Source organism: Branchiostoma floridae, unplaced genomic scaffold (assembly GCF_000003815.2).
Source record: "Branchiostoma floridae strain S238N-H82 unplaced genomic scaffold, Bfl_VNyyK Sc7u5tJ_462, whole genome shotgun sequence".
In the NCBI taxonomy this organism is placed as follows: Eukaryota; Metazoa; Chordata; class Leptocardii; order Amphioxiformes; family Branchiostomatidae; genus Branchiostoma; species Branchiostoma floridae.
The window spans coordinates 1-22,677 of NW_023365868.1; the positions used below are offsets into that span (position 1 = coordinate 1).

Here is a 22,677-nt window from a genome sequence, read left to right on the forward strand (position 1 = left end):
GGCAATGGGTTGTTATTCTAGGGCACAGTATTGGAGGACTGAACCCATCCCTCCATCCACCGAAATTTACTTCGAAAACCATCGAAAATGCAAATGATGAAAAAAAAAATGAATAGATAAGGGCAAACAATTTCAAACGTGAGATTATCTTTGTTTTCTCTTTTGTATTCTAAAACTTTGTTGTATCTTGAATGTACGTGTTCCTATGCTAATCCTGGCTCAGAATTGCAGTGCCATACTATGAAATTACAACTGTTGTTTAATGCGAAAAGATAAGGTTTATCTTTTAGATAAGTCTGTCGAGCATTCGACTGTGCTTTACAGATATGTACAATTTATGTGGAAATACAAGGGAAAAGGAAACATAGGTCACTCTTGACATCTTGTTGTTCATTTGCCAAGGTCTGTTGTTTGATACAAGGAATAACTAAATCACTGAAAATGTTAAACGAAAAAAAGAGAGAAAAAAACAGCACAAAAGAAAACACTACAAGCTGTTAGTTTTTGTAAGACTAGGCTAAAGATGTGTATGCAGAATAGAAAAAAATTCTACCAAGTTATTCAAGTGTAATGCATTAAAAATCACAATGGTCTCATGGTATCAAAAAGTTGTCATATTTTCCCATCTGAAGTACTAAAATCACAATGGTTCCCTGATCTTTAAAAGTTGTCATACTTTCCCGTCTGAAATTGCCCTTTGACACCAAATTTGTATTGGATACAGGGTTTATATAGATAAAGGGTTAGGCCACGGGCAAAAGTTGAGACATTCTCTGACGAAGCACCTTGTTTAGTATTGTCATTATAAAATAGTACGTCTGCTTTGTAGTGCGGATGCCCCTAGTCTGCCTTGGGACAGTGTGAATTCCACTCTATGATAGTTCAATTCGTCGATGAAGGTTAGACATCCAGGTAAAAAATACGCCAAAAAGCAGTTACTCAAGTCACTGGTTATGAATTTTGGAAACGCTCAGACGTTTCAGACAACCATCCGGTGTCTTTCGTCAGTGACACTGGAGAGATTGTGTTTGAGAGAGATAGTTGGATAGATTTCGAACATGTTTCACCTCTAAAATCGCGTGATGTGTTCCAACTACTTCCAGAATGCCGGAGATTCCACAGCCCGAGCCATAGTCATCACTTCTGCCCCCTACCGCCGAATCGGCGACATTTTTGCGGTATCCAGGCAAAGCTGACAAATATAGAGCACCAAGTTGTTGGTCGTGGCTCCCAAACCGCGGGAAAACATGTCCGTTAATCAGGGCTGATGTAAGCCAGGGGAACTGACTGACACACGCACGGGGGGATAGTCATGTAGGACCGGTCCATGGGAGGCGATTGTGGGGGTCAGTCAAAGGTATCTTCATCAACTCAAAATGACATCCACTTATGACATCAGTAAGATACCAGACAGAGAGAGAGAGAGAGAAGGAGAGGGAGACACACACACACACACACAAAGAGAGAGAGAGAGAGAGAGAGAGAGAGAGAGAGAGGGAGAGAGAGACATACAGAGAGATAGATAGATGGATAGATAGATAGAGATGGAGAGACAGAGACAGATCTCAATTGTGTATTTGTGTGTGTGTGTGTGTGTGTGTGTGTGCGCGCGCGCGAGTCTGTGTGCGTGCGTATATGTGTGTATGCACGTGTGTGTATGTGTGCGTTTAAATGAACGCTTGTCTCTGTCGGTGTACTTCAACGAGAGAAAGAAATGGAAGGGACATTTGAAAGCAGTTTTATCTTCTTTTCGTGCTCGCAGTAGAAGTTTTGTACAGTCCGGCTGGTACTCATCTTTAAATACTTCTTTTAATCTTTAGTAACATTTTCCCTCACTCCTTCAAATAATCAATGTTTGATTTTAGGCCAAAACGTTTAAAGATACCAGTTTATAAATTTCCTTGCAGATTTGCCAGAAATAGTTCCTCTTTTGTCTCAAACAACCGTCGTCTGCAAAATTGACGACTGAAGTTGAAAAGGTCGTGGTGAACGCGGTTCGGGAGATCAAACAATAGTTTACAAAAGTACCCGCCTGTAACGGTGCCTTTGTACAAACCACATGGTATGCAGGACACATGTGAGTCTGTTCTTAAAGTTGTCTAGGTTAGGTTCAAGGGCAAGAAAATGTGAGAATCTTGAGGTCTTTGAACTTTGAGGTCCAGTAACAGAATTTTTAGCTATTACACCATCACTGTAGCAGAAAATAGTTTTTTAAATGGTAAACCAGTGAACAGATCAGCCTTCTGTTTTCACTTTCAATTCATTGTCAAAACTTTTGGCAGAAGCCATTCAAAGAGATGAATTGTCCATATTGGCATGATTTCGTAAGACAAAAAGTTGAAGAAGAGAAACAGCGAAATATACGTGGTTTTGAAAGGGTCTCTGCAGAAAGAAATGAACATAAGCGTCCATATTTTCTACCAGTGGCGTGATAATCAGTTGATTGATTTCATCCATGTTGCGCAACCACATGAAAACGCGTGTGGTCGCAGTCTGGAATGCACATTGGAATTGCTGGGAACGATTTCGCAATAGCTGCATTGCGAAACACCATCTCTTGTGCAACAAAAGCCCCCCTCCCCATGTTTCAAAACGCTACAGGTCAACACCACATATCTATACCGTCTTTAAAAAGATGTTTTATTGCCTGATTATAAAAGTATATCAACAGGGTATAATAAATCATCCATCACCCCCATCTGTCGAATGGGATTGCCCAGGGATGCTGCAATCCCTCTTGCCACACCCCTCTCACGCGGCTCTCTGATTGGCTGGCGGTCGGGAGTGACGGGGGTGTGGCCTGGGCGGCCCTCCTATCCGCAGGCATGGGCAACATGCAAGTCAGCACGTTTCTCCTCCGCGCCTCGTATAAATAACCTTGTTTGTTCCGATTCCAACATCCAGAAGGAAAGAGGCTGTCGCCTGTATCTAGTTCATCTTGATTCCTATCAGAATAGGCTTCCGTTCCCTTTCTGTGAATAGAACGTGATCAAATCTTTCTATTCTCTCTCTTACAAAGTGAAACTAGTTTTCGAAAGCGAAAATTGAAGAGTCACGATGGGGAAGTACGTAGACGAGACATGCTATAAGTGCGGGCGGAGTTTGCAGGCGACTTCCAGTCATTCCGCGACAGTCTACAGAAGATCGTCCAACCCTCCCCGTCACAGATTCCAGGCTCTCACGATGAAGACTGTGCTTGTGGTGGCGTTCTGTGTCCTGCTGCTGGCCGGCCAGAGCATGGCGTGTGGCAAGGGTGAGTACGGTAACCCCCTAGAGGTGTTAATTTTGTGGGACTAACATATTTTGCTAAGGCGGCTATTCTGTGCCTAGACTTTCAAATAGAGAGATAAAAAAGGGAAGAGTTTTGCTACCAGAGAAGTTGGTCGGCCTTAACGTGGACTGACTCCCCTGGCCATTTTTTTTTGCCAAATTCTACGATCCCCGAGCTCCGTATGAAAGCCTGGTGGAGGCTAACGGTAACCTCATACTGGTGTTATATTGTGTGTGTACCTCATTTGGTTAAAATGACTATTTTGTGCCTAGTCTTTGAAACGGACGCCTTTATGAGTTATAAAAAAAACGCTTCTAGAGTTGTGTCTTACCATACAATGATTACATTTTCACGATGTAGTTATCATGACGAGTATTCGTGTCACGTTTTCAAAGTCTGGTACATGGTGTAGGTTTACCATGTGAAAGTTTATCGGTCTTTATCCAGACAACAATAGCGGAAAGTGTCACAAAAGGCCAATAGAGCGAATGTATCTTGATTTGCTGCATTTTTGACGTGTAATGTAGAGCATGTATCAGAAGCCGTTCATTTCGTAAGGGCCAGCGTGCCCACAGCTGACCGGAACCGGTCCGAACCAGACCGTTGAATCTGAGGTTGCGCAATCACGATAAACGGTCACAGTGACCTGCCATCACCTCTTAAAGTATCCAACGGGTTGACAGCCGCTTTTTTTACACATTTCGTTTTGAAAATCCGAGCCTTGCATCGTGACGAGGCAAATGTGACATAGCAGTCCTTTTGAAAATTACTACTGTAACAATACCATGAGAAGCAGTCTGACGCATTTATGAAATACTGGAGTAGTTTTATGTAAAAGCAAATGTACTTTTCAATATGCAAAATATTTCTAACAGCATAACAACGAGTGCATCAAATTATCAAGCCTTTGCTAAGTTTCATAAGGACAGTTGAAATATTCTATCATGTCTAGAATTTTGCGAGTTTTCCAGTCTTACAAACACACATGGAAGTCGTCACGTCTGACAATGAACATGACCTCGTCTGGAGGGTCTGGCCTTTGCAGCGTTGTCTACATCCGTTTTCTGTGGCCTTGTTGCTGCGAGATATAGCTAGACGATCAGTAGTGTTAAAGTGGCAATTAAATGGAAATAGTAAAGACTGCATCGAAAAGCAAAAAAGCTATGCATCCACATTTATAAATGATATTATTTCATATTTGAGAGGATTTTGTATAGACTTTTTAATATCAGACTGTTGTGAAACAAATCATGTATGAACGTAGAATCCACTTCGGCCAAGAAAAAGGACAACATTTTTGCAATTTTCCTTCGTTTTCAAAAACACGTCCTTCTCGCAGTCGGTGACCTCATTTGAAGCTTACCTCATTTGAAGCTTTGCGTCAATTTCAGAAACATGTCAATGTCATCAACATTCTCAAGGCCAAGTCCTTGTTGACAGAACGTTCTCCAACACAAGCTAACGATCACAGTCGGCCCCCCACTGTCAGTAAACTTTCCCAGCTGGAACCATAACCCTTCTCATAACACTGGCAATCCACCTCAGTTTGGAATCTCTTTTAACTCCCCATCTCCGCCGTGTAAAGAGACCACAAGGCGCTGACGCCGAGACCTCAAACATAAGCGATGGGGAGTATTTGGGAAGAATTGCAAACTCGGCCGATGGCGAAAACAAGTAGTTATAAAAACAAACGACTTAGCGAGATCCAGGGAAAACAGCTGACGAGTGCTTACGATGTTAAGACGCTCGGAATTCAGACTACGTTGGCTCTGTATTTCAGCCCTGTGGGTATGATATTGCGTTGGACAGTGATACCACCCTTTTTCTTTTCTTAAAGTTTGTGCTCCTTCGAACATCTTTTTTTCTTGCTTGTACGGAAAGCATATACCCCTTATATAGATGTAGTTGTATTTTCAACATTGTAAATGCATTATTCAAGCGGTCGAAACAGCAAACCCCGATTTCCAGTCCTCCATTCTCAGTACATTCTCAGTACCAATTTAGTGAACTTGACTTCTTCCATAAGAGTTAGACCGATCGAAATGCTTGTTGTTCTTACAAATAGTCCGAAAGAGCATGGGCATATCTGGTTCTAGTTCAAAGAAGACTTCTTGTCACAAGTCACTGTGCGCTGCGCAAGAGATACAATTGTCCTTGGTATGAGACACACTTAAGTCCCTGACGAGAGATCGGATCAGTATATACAGTTATCATCTGGCTAAAAAAGTGGTACTAAATGGTTCAACCTGGGTCCGAAAAGCTGCCCTGTGTAGGCCCTGGCAATGGTCTATGGGTCATGCTGCAGAAAGCCCGGGCCCATGCAGACTCCCATGCTGTGTCCACGTGGCGCAGTACAGTACCAGTCAGCTGTGCTGGCGCTAGGCACTGGCAAGTGAAAGTGAAATGACGTAAAGAGTGATGTGTTTCCCTGACACACGCGTGCCTGCGGCCTGTTCCCACTTTTCGCCTGTTAGACTTCACATTCCTGTCTCATGATGGACAGCCACGAACGTTCCAGGAACGCACAGGATAGGGAAAGTGGAGCGGCTGACGCAGTTTGGCGGAGAAAGAGCTGACATTGTCAGAAATCTGAAGTACCGCGGAAATTGAACATTGAGAGAATCCGCTGCAGTACAAACTGAACCCGCTAGGAGGATGTAAATCCAACCAGATTTCCTTAATGCTAAAACATAGTTTAAGTTAACTTGAGCCCATACCGAATATCATAGGAAAGCATCTTTTTCTTGAGCTATGTTCTTTAAGACCCCCCTTTAACGTTACCTACACATAAACTTCTTGGTGAAGGTAATTGAACAGCTTTACACGAAGAAGAATGCAGCGTTTACGTCAGAAAACAAAATTGAAGGACATACAACGTATCAACACGTCATTGTCATTTGTCTGCCATCTACATAGCGGCTACAAAGAATGAAGGGAAGTTGTAATCTCCAAGCAGATCCATGGTGGCGTAATATAGTATCAAACCCACCGTAAGGTCTACCACTTCGTCCTTCTGCCCCCTCCCCTTCCTCTCTCATCTCTTTCCATCCATCCCTCCCTGTCAAACTTGCCTAGCTCCCCAATCCCTCTCTCCCTCCCTCACGATCCACAGTGACACAAATACCATCTTGTTTACCGCAGGAACAGGCATTGAGCTGGGCCCGAAGGCGCAATGTGAAAAGCGGCGGGAATGCGAGATGACCCGAAAATGCCGGGACTTCCAAGGACAGTAAGTATTGTGTTACCCACAGTAACGCTAGCCCCAGATACGGCGCACCATACGTGGTTGAGAGTAACACTAGCCCCGGGTACGGCGCATCATACTTAGTACGAAACCTAGTTATGTTTTCCCGCCAAGTTGGTATGTGGTAAACAAGATATACTAGTAGTCGCTGAATCGGCTGTTGGGTCATCTTTCATACAATAGCTCATAATAACATTATGTTTTCATGTAGGTAAGCCTTGCAAAGCTTATTTTGAATATATCAAAATTGTGCTATGAAAACGACATATTTTCGTAAATAAGGGCACAGACGTCGCATTCTGTACGATTGTTGACATTTCATTTCTTCCCTCTTAATTACAGCCAGGAGTGTTTCTGGAAACCCGTCTGCAAAGAGAGGCTGTCCTGCAAGGGGGCGCCACGACCACCGATTCCCTTTTCCAACGTAAGTTCTCTCGCAGAATTTCAAACATCAAAAACCGCATGCTAATAGTAGTATAAACTGTAGATAATGACTTGATAACGTTGCTGGCGTTCATAGCGATAACGTGAAATGAAAATATAGTTCTAGTCTGAGACTTAACATATTTTAATATTAATTTCAAGTGTACATGGAATACCTTTAGATATTGAAACCACAGAGACAATAAACATCTTGTCCTTACTTTTGTTGTTTTGTTCCTTCTGATATCTACAGAAGTAGAGAGGCGAGCACTTGGGGTTGGTCTGTTATGCCTGCAGGTCATTACCGCGACACTAGAGGGCGCACGCGTCTCTGGCCTGGATGACGTCTATGTTTTAAGAAGAACCGTTATATGAGCAGATATGATACTTGTGTTAATGAGTATACATACGTTGAAATGATGCCCATTTTGTGGTAATCTTGCGCTAAAACTAATGTTGTGTGAAGTCTTTATTGTACATGTAAGGATAGACTGCGCGTGTGCAGGATTATGCTAATTATTCCTCAAAGAGGAAGGTCTAGTTACTTCAGTATGACGTCATCGTACTATCTTGTTTTTCTACGGATCGTCATAACCATATGAAATACCATTGTTTCGGAAGTGTATTCGAGATTCTGGGAAAATCATTGTAAAACAAGAACATTCCTCGCTCAGTTTACAAACAAACTTGTGTTGATATTGTAACACGTAAATTTAACGAACGTATCATGTATCATTTGTTACTAACAAGATTTTGTGTTATCTTTATTTCTATATCACAGAGTATAGTTTCTTGTAAAAGTGCTTAATGAATACGTTGTGCAATATAGGTTTTGAAATCTGTGAATCATGAACAATATTGAAGTTTGTTGAATTATCACTGAGAGGACAAATGTATTCGAGAATGAAAACAAGACAAAAATGTTGAGAGGGGAATGAGCACAGACAGGAGTGATAAAAATCTGGAAGTACTTTTGTCCTTAAAATACAAACTTCTCATAACCCAGAATTTGTCTTTAGTGTCTCGAACCATTTTTTTCATATTACGAGCCGTGCGCAGTTTGAGCTCACTTACAGCCTTAGTTCCAGCCTAGTTAGGTTACGTTCTCTCCCATTCTAGTACAACATACGAGGCTGGTAGCGAGGCTAGTCTTCCGCCCATGTTTTTACAAACATAAAAGCTACAACTTATATTGGAACCACTTCAGACAAAGTCGGGCCCACTTTGATCCCAGGGCAAAGTTTGTCTGGGTTTAAGATCAAAGTAACGCCCAGCGACGGTTTCATTTTGCCAGAGTAGCGGTAGCTATAGAGTACTGAAACAGTTATTTAATCGGGACGCTTGCCACGCCGAGCGTACAGAAATTCTTTGGCTTGAATAGTGCTAGCCTTTGAGAATCAGTGTTTAGAATTTAAATCCTTCAATGCATGTTGCAATTTGCCAAAGGTCTTGAGCAGGTATCGAGTCTGAAGATCAACAATAAGATAAGTAGGAGGGTTTCTTCGAGTAAACGATTGAACAGTTACGCCCAAAATCTGTTACTCAAGCAACTGGATATGATTTTAGAAATGGTCAGACGTTTCAGATAGCATCCACTGTCGTTCGTCAGTGACACCGAACAGTTTCGTCGGTGTCTTTCTGGCGTATCTTATTATCTGAATGTCTAACGTTCGTCGACGTATAATTGAACAGTTGTTTGTCAAGTTTTCATCATGCTTACTGTGGTAACTTGAACCAAACATCGCATCACACTGCAAGCAATGATCACAGTGACAACAGTATATAAAGAGAACATTTATTCAAGACCCTGAATATACTGCCCAAGACTTTGTTCTCGGAGATCTTTGTACCAAAACCCATCTATACAATGTCATGTCCCCTATATAATGTACACATTTCATCCTAATCCATAAAATCTCAGCCAAACACCCCATATTGCGATTTCACCCAAGTACATTTACCATCCGATCCCTAGATATCTGCTAGTTTCCCTTAGCTTTGACAATATATATATATGATAAACTGGAGATAAATTGTAATTGTTGAAAACAGCCTTTGCCTTTTCGAATCTGTCAATGTGGACATCAAATTTACGCAGAATTATCTTTGGGTCAGTCACTTCAGCAAAAAGTTTGCTGTGCCAAAGATTATATATGGATATGCATTTGCCAATTGCAAAGTCATCCCATTTCACTGAAAATACATTGAAACTGTACTACATTGTTTCTCAACCTAACAAAAATGATGATAGCACTCTGGCGTTCTATCTGTACTGATGAGATTCTTATTCCATTTATGATATGTAAAGTTTTGTTATAAAAAGAAGTCGTAATTGTAAATATTACATCGAGGAAATATTAGAATAGTGAACACTGTCACTGGACTGCTGTCAGTTTCTCAAACCATTAGCATTTTGGTGTCGTAACCGTTTAGTATGGCAGGCTAGTCTATCGTTCTTTGTGTCAAGAGTTTTATGACTTGGAGAAGCTAACTTATGACCAAAAATGCTGCTGAACACAAGGAGGACCTATACTGGTGACGTCACTTATTAAATACTGCGGTTTGTGGGGGCGGTTCCTGTGACGTCGTCAATACTGCAGAGCGGTTCCCCTGACGTCATCAGTACTGCAGAGCGGTTCCCCTCACGTCATCAGTACTGCAGTAGCTTCTCGTACTGCTCCATCATGTCCCGCTCTTTTCTCTTCCTCCTGAGCTGGTGGAGGAAGCAGCAGCCGCACGTGAAACCCAGAATCTGAGGAAAATATAAGTAAGAACATTAAGAAGAGCCATCACCATAGTAACCGTGGGCCCAACATCTGGAACAGTCTACCACCAGACATTAACGCACTGTGTAAGCCCCAATTCTAGCTTCCTTTAAGAGACTCTTAAAGTAACAGAAAGGACCGAAATGAATTGACTAGAATCATGTCTCGCTATTATGTATTTTGTACCACTATGCAAAACTGCGTTAATGTAAAACTGTGTTGGCTTATAAGACTCATTAGTACGAAGGACCATTTGGACAAAACCTGTTTTAGCGAAGAAGATGTGTGCTCACAGCGAAGGGGCTGCATGCTCGGCGAACGAGCTGTGTGCTCACAGCGAAAGAGCTGTGTGCTCACAGCGAAAGAGCTGTGTGCACACCGCAAAGGGGCTGCGTGCTCGGCGAAGGCTGTGTGCTCGGCGAACGAGCTGTGTACTCACAGCGAACGAGCTGTGTGCTCACAGCGAAAGAGCTGTGTGCTCACAGCGAAAGAGCTGTGTGCACACCGCAAAGGGGCTGCGTGCTCGGCGAAGGCTGTGTGCTCGGCGAACGAGCTGTGTACTCACAGCGAACGAGCTGTGTGCTCACAGCGAAGGGACTGCGTGGTCCTGCGTGTACCAAGCTGAAGTTGGTCGCCGATTGGTAGCCGCCGATCCAGCCGCCGATTCGTCAATACAAAAACAAAGCACACAAAGCATAGTCTCCAAGCCGACCCTACGGTGCCTTAGAAATAGTATCAAAGCTGTCAAAGGAGTATAGCCGGCCAAAGGGAGATAGCCGGCTAAGGGAGTCAAACGGGCACCGGAGCACCTGGTGCCGGTATACCAAGTCCCTGGCCAGCTTGGATACTATTTCTAAGGCACCGTAGGGTCTGCTTGGAGACTATGCTTTGTGTGCTTTGTTTTTGTAATGACGAATCGGCGGCTTGATCGGCGGCTACCAATCGGCATCCCATTCAGATGCCCATTCGAAGAAACTAAAACTTCTGGATATTGTCTATTATTTATAGTATAAATATAAACATAGATAATAACAGAAAGTATTATATCAACGATTAAGCACAAATAATAGGCCCAATCGGCGGCAAACTTCAGCCTGGATTTTAGATAGCGCATATCTAAAAGCGAATTTAGATAGCACATATCCTAACAAATTCAAAATAAGTATCAAATCTTACGGGCCGGATCTAGTTAATGAACTAGAGGGGAATTAACCATATTAGTTATATAGGAAATAGGAAATACCGAAGCAAAGGGGTACTAAAATCGGTTGTCATACGGCTTGTAGAGCAAACTGCTACTTATCTAAACGTGGCCCGTGAACTTTTAGATAGCGCATACCCTAACAATACAATTATTCAATACAAGTATCAAATCTTACGGACCGGATTTAATTAATGAACTAGAGTTGAAGCAGTTTGGTCTATAAGAAATCGGCACTGAGTTGAATTAAGTAATTCCGGCCCTGCCGTAAGATTAGATATTTGTATCAAATACGACAGGTATGAGCTATCTAAATTGCACTTAAAAGTTCACGGGCAACGTTTAGATAAGGGGCAGATTGCTCTACAAGCCGTATGGCAGCCGATTTTAGCGCCCCTTTGCTTGGGTATTTCCTATCAGTTAATTCCCTCAAGTTCATTAACTAAATCCGGCCCGTAAGATTTGATACTTGTTTTGAATACGTTAGAATATGCGCTATCTAAAGTCGTCTTACAAATTTACAGGCCACGTTTAGATAAGTAGCAAATTGCTCTACAAGCCGTATGGCAGCCGATTTTAGACCCGTGAAGTTTGCCGCCGATTGGGCCTATTATTTGTGCTTAATCGTTGATATAATACTTTCTGTTATTATTTGTTTATATATACATATATTGGGTGGTAATAGACAATATCCAGTATGCAGTTCTTGATATATATTTTAGTTTTTAAAAGAAATTAGTAATTTTTAGTTTCTTCGAATTTACGTCTTACTGGGATGCTATGTTATGTCTAATGACGAATCGGCGGCTGGATCGGCGGCTACCAATCGGCGACCAACTTCAGCCTGGTGCACACAGCCCTTCGCTGTGAGCACACAGCTCGTTCGCCGAGCACGCAGCCCCTTTGCTGTGAGCACACAGCTCCTTCGTCGAGCATGCAGCCCCTTCGCTGTGAGCACACAGCTCCTTTGCTAAAACAGGTTTTGTCCCAATGGTCCTTCGTACATTAGGACTTTAAACTATATATCTGTTATATGCGTTGTCTGACCCTCGCCTCTTCACTCATGACCTCAATAAAAGTGGCCTGCAGGCCGATCTGAGCTTTTAAGGTTCAAACAAACAAACAAACAAACAAAAGAATCATTAGAAACTCGTGACCATAGCTGACCAACACTGCAGTGACATAGAAAGCCGGTAGGAGGCCAAACATCTAACCGGGTTGCAAGGCCTATCAGCATATCAAGGCAATCCATTCAGACATTCTTGAGTTATCGTGTTAACACACGAACACATAGACACGCGCGCGTGTACACACACAGGCACATACACACAGACACAGACACACACACACACACACACACACACACAGAGTCAGACCATTAGAGTGGCTAGAGTCAAGCAATTAGAGGGGCTAAATTCAGGCTCAGGTAATTAGAGTGGCTAGAGTCAGGCCACTAGAGGGGCTAAATTCATTAGAGTGGCTAGAGTCAGGCCATTAGAGGGGCTAAATTCAGGCTATTACATTTAGAGTGGCTAGAGTCAGGCAATTAGAGGGGCTAAATTCAGGCTATTTGATTTAGAGTGGCTAGAGTCAGGCAATTAGAGGGGCTAAATTCAGGCAATTAGAGGGGCTAAATTCAGACCATTAGAGGGGCTAGATTCAGGCAATTAGAGTGGCTAGAGTCAGACCATTGGAGGGGCTAAATTCAGGCTATTTGATTTAGAGTGGCTAGAGTCAGGCCATTAGAGGGGCTAAATTCAGGCTATTACATTTAGAGTGGCTAGAGTCAGGCCATTAGAGGGGCTAAATTCAGGCTATTACATTTAGAGGGGCTAGAGTAAGGCAATTAGAGGGGCTAAATTCAGGCAATTAGAGTGGCTAGAGTCAGGCCATTAGAGGGGCTAAATTCAGGCTATTACATTTAGAGTGGCTAGATCAGGCAATTAGAGGGGCTAAATTCAGGCTATTACATTTAGAGGGGCTAGAGTCAGGCCATTAGAGGGGCTAAATTCAGGCTATTACATTTAGAGTGGCTAGAGTCAGACAATTAGAAGGGCTAGAGTCAGGCAATTAGAGGGGCTAGAATGGCACAGACGCACGTACGCACACACACAAACACACACACACACACACACAAAAAGACTCTCGGATACACATAGACTCTCTCTCTCTCTCACACACACGCACAGTCACACACTGATCTACATTCAATTAATGCAATACTGTATGCAAAAATTGAGACCTTACCTCTAAAACGATGACCACTATCCCTACAGCACCGAGCCCCTTCAGGTTTTCTCGTATGAACTTGGCTACCTTCGGTCCACATCCCTGGAATAGGCAACAAGAGGAAGAATGATCATAAGAAGGTAACATGGAGTGTCTAGGATGTATCCACCTCTGTATAGAAGCTTTCAATAGATTTTTAGCCTTAGTGTCTAGTGTGTACCCACCTCTGTATTGTCACTATTGATACTATCGATAGCTTTGGCGTAAGTGCCTTAGCATATTTGATATACCTACCTTTGTATAGATGCTGACGATTGCTTCAGCTTAAGTGCCTAGGTGACCTTAACCTCTGTACAGATACTGTCGATAGCTTTAGTGCATGGTGTGTACCTACCTCTGTATAGATACTGTCGATAGCTTTAGCCTCGGTGTCCAGTTGGTACCCACAGGAGTCGTCCGGGCGGGTGAAGCTGAAGTTCATGGTGGCGTTGAGGCAGCAGGACCCCGGCACGTCGTACGGCTCGGTCTCGTTCCGAAGGTTGTGGAAGGGAGTTTTGAACCAGTCCATGTAGCCCTTGGCGCCGCAGCATTGCAACTGGTAAAGGTAAAGGTAGTCTTGTTTAAGGCCTGTAACTTCTAGACGGCATTCAAATAAGAATTTATGGCCATTTGCAATCAGTTTGACCCTTAGTTTTGCAATTAGCTTCACCATCTCTCCTACAGGCGAAACGTTGCATCCCTGTCTTTCTTTTACCGGTACTTCCATGGCTATTGCTCCAATGATCTCATACTACTTGTATGCCATCTTTTTCTGACAGCTATCTTCACTGGTGGGGTTAGCCGACCTCTGCTTTGAGAGTGGAAGGTCTCGGATCCGCGGAAGGTCACGGACTTACCTGGACCTGAACGGCGTCCATGATGATTCTTCCTGACGCCACTCTGTCCATCGACTTCAGCATGAAACGTTCCACTCTCCACTCAGCCTGCTACACAACAGTATATACATTAACATCACGTCACAACTTTACATAATGACATGCAAATTAGGACGTAATTTGCATAGACCACATCGACCGTAGCTGAAGTATAGAATTACCTTATTGACTATGCAAATTAGATCCTAATTTGCATTGTAGTAATTCTATACTTCGACTGCAGTCGATAATAGGAATTTCATGTTCGTGACGTATGTATATCACAAAAAGAGACATTTATAGATGTCAATTATGCAAACAAGGAGCTCATCTGCATAACTTATTTGAAATGTTAAATTTCTTTTCACAAAGAACGATGGCATTAGTAAAAAGATTGTTATTGATTGATTTTGTCAAATCGTGTCAAAGAGTGTTTTGAGATGTTGATTGTTAAAGTAAAGCTAAACTTAGTATTGACACTTACAGTCAAACCTTGGTGCAAGTTGTTAGTTTGGTTATCCTGGGTGGGGTGGAGAGACGGATTCAAAACAAAACAAAACAAACACAAACAGAAAAACAAAAGATGGTTGGTTTATAGGACAGAAGTCTAGAAGTTTTGGCTTCTTGCGAAAAAAATATTTTGGTTAGAATACATGTATCCTATTGCCTAATTCCCGATAATTTCAAGTAAACAGCCAGAAAGGAGAATGTTCATTATGCGTGTTAACATAAGTATCTATAACATTTAACTCAAATGCTATCGAACTTTTTAAATGTATATTGTGCTTTGTGAAAAAAAGCTTTGCAAAATCGTTGCCTCTCCGTTACCTTGCCAACAGCTTCGAATGCGATGATGGCGCTCGCTGCCGCTGACGTCAGCAGAAACAACAACGTCATCAGCACACAGTACTGTAAAATTGATAATTTTTCGTTCAGTTATTTGTGGTTATCTAGTAACAAATACTGTATCTAAATAAAACGTTGCTGACACGCTGTATATACTGGATGAATATGATGTCGATGCGGTGTGGTAGACGCATACAGTAGAAGCTATTTGCCAGCGTATTTCGTGCAGTTATCCTGCTAGTGCAATTTATATTGCTAGACCGCACCGGTTTGAGTTTTGGCATTACGGTTAACAGAAGTGTGCGTTAATGCGCTGTGCAATTAACTGGCATTTATCTATATAGTTTGATTAAGCGAAGTAAAATAGGCGTACTTACGGTAATTGTTACTTTGTAAGTCTCACACCAACCGGCCCCACAGCCGATCGCCCCCGTCAGGAAAATGGCGGCTCCCACAAAGTAACACAGGCCAAGAATGGGCCACAACTCGTCCTCCATGTAACGTACATAGTCAGCAAACGCATAATGCGCCAGCGTGGTGACGCAGAGAAGTGCGGTGCCTGCAATCTGGTGAAAAACAGATAGGTGGCATTATTACACGGGCACACTAAACATGCGGTCAACGCCGTATGTTTAGAATGCACTTCACCTGAGCACCTGCGTCTTTGCTTACGTATTTCTTCCTAGAAGTGCAATCGCTTACTCACAATGCGGTATTTACAATGGGTGTATTGTTGGGGACCGTCCTGACTTTGGGAAGGGATCGACCGTTTGTGTTTGGCGAGGGGCTCACATTGTTTCTGCCTCTCACCTGTTCTACTGTATTTCTGTTTTGCCTCTCGCCTTGTAGCGTAAATATCGTCCTAGTTTCTTAACTAAAAAGGATTATAGATAATATTGCTATCGCCTTTGTTGCTACTAAGCCCAGTTTGAAACCTATAAGTAGGGTTTTCTTTACCAGTTCTACTTGTAGCATAGTATTATCTTGCAGTTCTGTACATGTTTTATGAACAAAACATTGAACAATTTTCAGAATGCCTGTCGATCGCCATACATTGTAGCTATCTGCACATACAGCACCTTCATGTTGTTAACGGTTGGTCCAGGACAAAATGCAGAGGAGGGGGGGGGGGGGCTCTTTTCCGCATCATCGACATAAATCGCTTGCTTTTACCGTTGAGGCGTTTGACTCAAGACACAAGCTTCGTCTAAAATCCAAATACCGAGAACAAGAGAAAGGCTTTCAAGCGAGCAGTTCTCAGTAAAAGGGATGTAGGGATCGGCAAGGTTGAATGAGTCGCTATGTACAGGTGGTTCTTAGTTTGTTTGATCGCTTGGGTGAGACTTGAGCCGTTGGAGTGCGACAAGAGGGGTGCGGCGTTACAGAGGAAGTCACGACTTCAAATTCCTTCGCTAGAAACGTCCTCTATATACATAATTAAGTGTTTCCTTTAGGTTGAATGGAGTAGGCTATATTTCGTATTTTAATATGGAACGAGAAATCCTTTGTCAAAAAGTCACAAAAAGAGCAAATAAATTATAAACGTTTGTATGCCACGCTTAAAACTAGTAGGAAATGACAAGGTCGTCACTTCAAGTTGCGTCTTAGGGACTAGCTGCACGGAAAAGTACAACAACTGTCTGGGAATCAAAACAACTCAGCTCTGCTGTTTTAGATTTTATAAATGAGCGCATGCAAATGTCTCACAGGTCACTGAGCACATGCATGTGACCTGACAAACAACAAACGCCCAATTTATCGACCAAACGAGACAGAAGTGACAGAGTTGTCGGACTAGTTTTGCACAGTTCCCACGCAGGTGTCATGGCGGACCTTGCAGACGATACAGGTGCATCCAAGCAGAAAAAAGAACGCCTCGAATTAATATAGAACGCTTCGAATATGGAACGCTTCGAATATGGAAATCCTGACAGAAAGTACGCATAGAGGCAGCTTATCACCTACTTGTCTAACTAAATGAACTAGTTTCAGGAGAACCATGCAACGACGAATTTTCAACACTCCATAACAATTAAGATAAAGGCACGTTTCTACCCAGTGAATGTATAACTCGAGACTCGTGCCATTTGTTTGAAGTGTTGACATAAGATAGCGCAAATTTGTGACACATTTCTAAGTTTACACGTCTGTTATCTTCCCATAGACAGGTACACACATGACTAATTCTACCCGGTGTCCGGGGTGAGCCTTGGACAAACAGTGCTGATATTACAGAGCTAAGTGAACCACGTATTGACTCAGCACTTGAAGAATGTTAGACGCCAGCTGTTGACTTGTTTCTTGAATGTATATTTTCTATCCATGCATTTCTTTCTCTATTAATGAGTTCTACATTTCCCTTTCCATCCTCACAAAAACACTGTATACCAATGATAGGACCAGCCGAAGTTATTTAGTTGTTGTAATGTTGAATATGTTGTACCAGTAGCCAGTTTATATTAGAATAATAGTCACCGTGTCCAAAATAAAGATAAAAAACACAAAAATAAAATAAAATGTTACAGACCGCTGCAAAGTAAATTTATGAAATAGATCATTAAAAAAATAGTAGTTGTAGACCTAGTTGGTATGTGAATATTTGTACATTGTTTCCTTTTCACACCTTCAATGTTCATATGTCTATACATGTATATGCAATAATGAAACACACATGTACTTACCACAAATACCAAGTTGAAGACAAGCAGCTGAAACTTGAAGCAGGTAATGAGGAAGGGGTTGTGGCGGGGGATACGCGCCTCCGTTTCCGTGTCTGCCCCCTTCATGAGTACCGTCTCCGCCCTGTCCCGTCCCGGCTCTATCTTCAACAGTCTCTGTGCTGTAGACATGCTTGCGTGGGTTGATAAGTACAAGCTGAATAGACAGAAAACACGCGTGAAAAAAAGGAACAAACGCGAGACTGAAAAGTTCCGTGAACTATGACCTAGACAGCCAGGTAGATCACTCCACAAACTGACACAGAACAGGTACTGCCGGTTCGCCCCATCTAGCGGTTCATACCATATTTGCAGCAAAAGATAGAAGTCGCTACCGTTCACTATGATCATTACTTGAACAAATTGTGGTGGTAATAGTTTCTAACATGTATAGCAATTTGAAGAAAAAATATTCATATATGGTGGCGGGCTGGCTCAAATAATTTTTGTGTGTGTATTACGTAATGCCCTCATTTGCACCCTTGAGTGAAAATGGAACATCCCATTAACCCCACCGACTTGTCCGACAACTTTCGTGGGAACAGACTGTATATTTTGATACATCCCAGGGCCACCACCAGTTGTATACCAGGGGCCATTTAGACAAGTGGAAAAAAGTCGTCCAAAATGGGGAAAAAAGATCCACCAACCAGATACAAGCCCCACAACCCGGGCTACATGGGATGTCTACAAATACTGCTGTTGTCCACCAACCTCATGTACATGGCAAGTAGAGCTATCTAACGTTATATGAGCTATCGAAACTTGTAATTAGGCTACAAGCTTAAGCTTAGTCTGCGATGTCGAGTTGTCTGAAAGCTGACCTGTCTAGAATTTAGACTATGACTTTGTGTTGTCTATTAATCTGTCTCGTGCATTGCAACGCTAACGAACGTGATTTCGCGATATCTGTTTAGATGTTTGGTTCCAGCTGTTTTGACGTGTTTTTAGGCATTTGGCTGGCGAACATGAAGAAAATGGTACAAAATGGAAAGCCGAACCAAGGCCGAACAAAAACGTCTAAAACATGTCAAAAACAGCCGGAGCCGAACCTCTGCTTGGGGGGTAGTAGTCAGCATCCATCAACCAATTGAAAATATTTTATTTGAGTTTGATTTGATGACTCACTCTCCTTCAAAATTGGACACATCAAAACACGGTGTACAAATCATTTGTACGCAGTCTTATGTAACTTGTTAATAATTATCCGGCAGGACTATGCACATGGCCTCGGGTGGGTAAGAGATAAAGTTACGGTCCTTGGATACCAGTCTTGTCGTTGCTAGATCTGTTTGGAGATTAAGAAATTGTCTTAAAACGTACAAGAAACTCGACGGGAACTATACCCGGCTTCTCCGGGCCACCTTGGATGTTGACTGGAAGAGTCACACCTCTAACACACAGCTTTACAACGGTCTGCCACGGATTACTAGAGTCATTCGCGACCGACGCCTGGCCCTTGCTGGTCATGTGATGCGTCACGACGAGATGGCCGGTAGGGTTCTTCTCTGGCGGCCCGACGAGAAGAGAAGACGTGGCCGACCATCCCTGACCCTTAAGAGGGTGATTGAGGAAGATGTTGGCCTCCAAGACGGAGACCTCCTGTCTGTCATGCGCGACAGGGTCGTATGGAAGAACTTCATAGCGTCACCAGATAAGGATGAACTGAACTGAACTGAACTGTAGAATAGTTAGTATGTCAATCTAGTGTACTATAAACTCTTGATCTTAACCCAGTTCTTTCTTCTTAATATATATAAATCAGGACACACAGACACGTATATTCGTGTTGGTATAGCCGGTATAACCACCCTTCGGACGTTATCCTTAGTACAGGTCGTAACAATGTGGAATTCATCTTCGGTATTTTCATGACATGTAGGACACAATCTCTGAGTGGCTGGCGTTTTGCGATGATGATCTTTTTTCAATGTTTGATTGACATGTGCAAGACGTTTTCTCTGGCCAAAGGTAGGCGGTGCCTTACTGATAATCGCCGCGCTGTCAGCAAACCTGTGGTTTGAGGAGTGCATAACTGTATATCCTAGTACATGTAGATCAAACCAATGTACTGCACTGTAACTCTTGATATTTTGATTGACATGTGCGTCACACGACGTTTTCCCCTGACCCACAGGTGGGTGGTGCCTTACTGATAGTCGCCGTTCTGTCCGCTAACCTGCGGTTTGAGGAGTGTCTCCAGGACAAGTCGTCTGAGGAACACAGCGTCGATTTCATGGCGCTCCGGAACACCTGTCTCCTCGTGGGGGGTCTCATCTTCGTCACGGGAACGGTCGGCTGCTTCGCGGCTTGGAAGGAGAGCTACTATGTGTCCTTGGTGGTAAGCGTAATCAAGGTCGTTATATAAGACGTTATATATAAGACATTATTTAACGTCCTTAGTATAATGACACTTGAAAGTAAGTTAATTACATGTAAAACATCACGAAACTGCATCCTCTTCCAAAGTCTCCAACAAAAATGCCACTGCAGTTCAGCGAATTCTAAGTAGTTGCTGGGGGCTCAACGTGTACAATGTAAGAGAATGTACAAAAAATGAATTATTGTAATCAAGGTGTTTTTTTCAGAACTTAGAATGGTCCTTAACCATACTAACGCTAGCTATAGAAGTAAGTTTTGCCCACAGAATCTGCTACAAATGATATGTTATGTCTTTTTCCAGTATTGTTTCTTCATCGGATTACTCTTTATCCTGACGAGCGCCGCAGTCACCACACTTCTGGCCATGCACCTCTTACGAACGGTGAGCAGTACACTTTAGTTATAGGCCATGTTGTTTTGACGATGACAACCGCGCGTTTCCAACAAAAAAGTCTTTAGAGATGCTGTAAATCATACAAAGCTGTACCAAAAGGAGCAAATATATGCCATAGATTAGAACATGTATATAATATATATATACATTGGGAAACATGCGTTAGTGTCATAGAATACAAAAGTCAAGTCTAGGATCAAAGAAGAAGATGTGAAAGAGCCAAAACGAAGAGTTTATTGTTTGGTATTCCATGCCCTGCGTGTTTAGTCATTTATTTATTCAACTTCCTGACCATTTATATAAATGTTTCATAATGAAGGCAACTTTTTTGGTCAAACTTTTCTTTGAGGTTCTCAGAGAATGCCATCCATCAATGTGACCTTACTAGAAAAAAATGCATAAAAAGTATTTTCGTGGATATGTCACGACTAAATTTAGATTACAATGACTGGGCAGTGCTTACACTTACATAGCCTAATTTACTGAAAAAGATAAATATAATGACACAGTGTATGTCCTACTATGATGCATTTGTCTGCAATCTGTAGTGGTTGAAGGGGTTGTGGCTGATCGAGTGAGTCCGACCGTTGTTTATAATCTTTTCTTTATCATCTTTTACAGACCTACAATAACTTGGACAAGTTTATGACGTACACAATGAAAGCAAAGGGACCAGAGAGGATAATAATAGACATCTTTCAAAACCAGGTGAACTTTAGTGACGTTTTTTTAGGGGGGTGGGTCGGGGTTTGCGATATCCTATCATATCGTCCTGGTATGAATCTATCAGTCTCTTTCTTTCTTTTTTTTTTAAAATGTTGACTTTAGGATATGGGTGAGGGGGGGGGGTGGCAAATTCTAATACATCGTACTGATGCGTATGTATTTTTTATGATATAGACTTTAGAATATGGGGGGGGGGGGTGGTTCTAATCAGTATTGTACTGGTGCGAATGTATCTATCTCTATCAGTCTCGTGCGTTCGTTCTTTATTTTAATCTTGACTGTAGGACATCAAGTTAATCTATATTTGTTGGTTTTCCCACGACAGTTTGAGTGTTGTGGCGTCCATGGCTACAAAGACTGGTTCGGCCACCCGAGGACAGCTTCTCTCGGGCCCAAGTCCGTGCCGCCATCGTGTTGTAAAAACGTCAGCATCCACTTATCTTTAGACAGGTATATGAAAAATGCCTCAATTTGGTTTCTATGACAAAATTATGCATTTTTCTAGTCATAAGTCTAATGATTACAAGCGATTCACTTTAGCAGCCACTTTTCATCCATCGATCATTAACCTGTTCCTGATGTTTCCACTTTTTTATTTATTTATTTATCTATCTTTTTAACAGGCTTTCAAAAATCTGTGACCATTCATTAAACATCACGTTTGCAAGAAAAATCCAGAGTTGTGGAGCGGACATGGGCTCTCCTGCCGTCGCTAGGGGGAAGATCTACACACAGGTAAGGCAATACAGGTTTGCGATATTTTGCGTTTGTCGGCGTCCAATGTCGCCGCCATATTGGATGTTGACGCCATGTAGGCGCCATATGTCCCTTATTGTTCCCAGTTAGATTTTGACGTCATTACGGTGGACCATGGTCATTATGTCGCCTTGGGCTTTGCTAGAGACCCTTTAATAACTTTTTATTGTCGGATGCCATGTGTATGGAATACCTTCTCCATTTTATCGATCTACATTGTTCTTCACATCACATTCCCTCTCAAGGATTTCGTTGCATGCTGGGAAGCACAGGGCATTATGGGTATCTCAGGGGACAAACAATGTCATTACCATGACAGCACGTGTTGTTCTTTTCCTGATAAATTGTGTTTCTGTACTACAGGGTTGTGTACAGGTGACCAACGACCTCATCATGAAGCACATTGTTGAGTTAGAGTTGGCGGTGGGGATATTGGCGATCTTGGAGGTAAGTATTTATTCATCTTTTTGCCGGGGCGCCGAAGGCGCCCGGCTTTGTGCCCGGTTTAATGGTTCGTCCTTGGATGGGTCTGCTATGGTCGCAAAATGTACCGTGCGTTTTTACGACAATTCTCAGCCCTTCTCAGCCCTTCAAATAAACGCAATGTACCGTGCGTTTTTACGACAATTCTCAGCCCTTCTTAGCCCTTCAAATAAACGTTGTAAGAATACTGTTTATCCATGACCTCTACTCGTACAGAAAACATTGCAGCGCTCATTAGCAAAGTCTAGGAAAGGAAAATGTTTCTTGATTTGCAGTAAAACACTGGTCATGTAACATTTGAGGAGTTGTCGTTAAATCGCACGGTT

General features: G+C 42.5%; 3 protein-coding genes across 6 annotated transcripts; 2 read left to right on the plus strand and 1 right to left on the minus strand.

Moving 5' to 3' along the window:
- The first annotated feature begins 2,880 nt into the window (after positions 1–2,880).
- On the plus strand, positions 2,881–7,939 carry LOC118408852. Its single transcript, XM_035809714.1, has 4 exons — positions 2,881–3,253; positions 6,413–6,500; positions 6,858–6,939; positions 7,192–7,939. The coding sequence occupies exons 1-4, from the start codon at positions 3,058–3,060 to the stop codon at positions 7,195–7,197; spliced, it is 372 nt and encodes a 123-aa protein (XP_035665607.1). The 5' UTR covers positions 2,881–3,057; the 3' UTR covers positions 7,198–7,939.
- A 780-nt stretch (positions 7,940–8,719) lies between these two features.
- On the minus strand, positions 8,720–17,862 carry LOC118408851 (CD63 antigen-like). 4 transcript variants are annotated; one of them, XM_035809710.1, is made up of 8 exons: positions 17,575–17,773; positions 15,271–15,459; positions 14,876–14,956; positions 14,532–14,567; positions 14,030–14,119; positions 13,528–13,728; positions 13,152–13,235; positions 8,720–9,690 (listed from the first exon to the last, which is right to left on the minus strand). In XM_035809710.1, the coding sequence occupies exons 1-8, from the start codon at positions 17,740–17,742 to the stop codon at positions 9,589–9,591; spliced, it is 951 nt and encodes a 316-aa protein (XP_035665603.1). In that variant the 5' UTR covers positions 17,743–17,773; the 3' UTR covers positions 8,720–9,588. The 4 variants fall into 4 exon arrangements, with proteins under 4 accessions (XP_035665603.1, XP_035665604.1, XP_035665606.1 ...); XM_035809711.1 differs by having other exon boundaries at positions 9,421–9,690; positions 14,030–14,116; positions 17,575–17,862; XM_035809713.1 differs by lacking the exon at positions 14,532–14,567 and having other exon boundaries at positions 9,421–9,690; positions 14,030–14,116; positions 17,575–17,861.
- Positions 17,863–18,159: 297 nt separating this feature from the next.
- Positions 18,160–22,315, plus strand: LOC118408850 (CD63 antigen-like; the record flags this gene model as incomplete). Its single annotated transcript, XM_035809709.1, is given in 7 exon segments — positions 18,160–18,336; positions 19,748–19,951; positions 20,294–20,374; positions 21,008–21,094; positions 21,438–21,562; positions 21,736–21,847; positions 22,232–22,315. Coding segments are annotated over 7 exon segments (792 nt in total), but the record flags the coding sequence as incomplete, so codon positions are not given.
- Between the last annotated feature and the right edge of the window lie 362 nt (positions 22,316–22,677).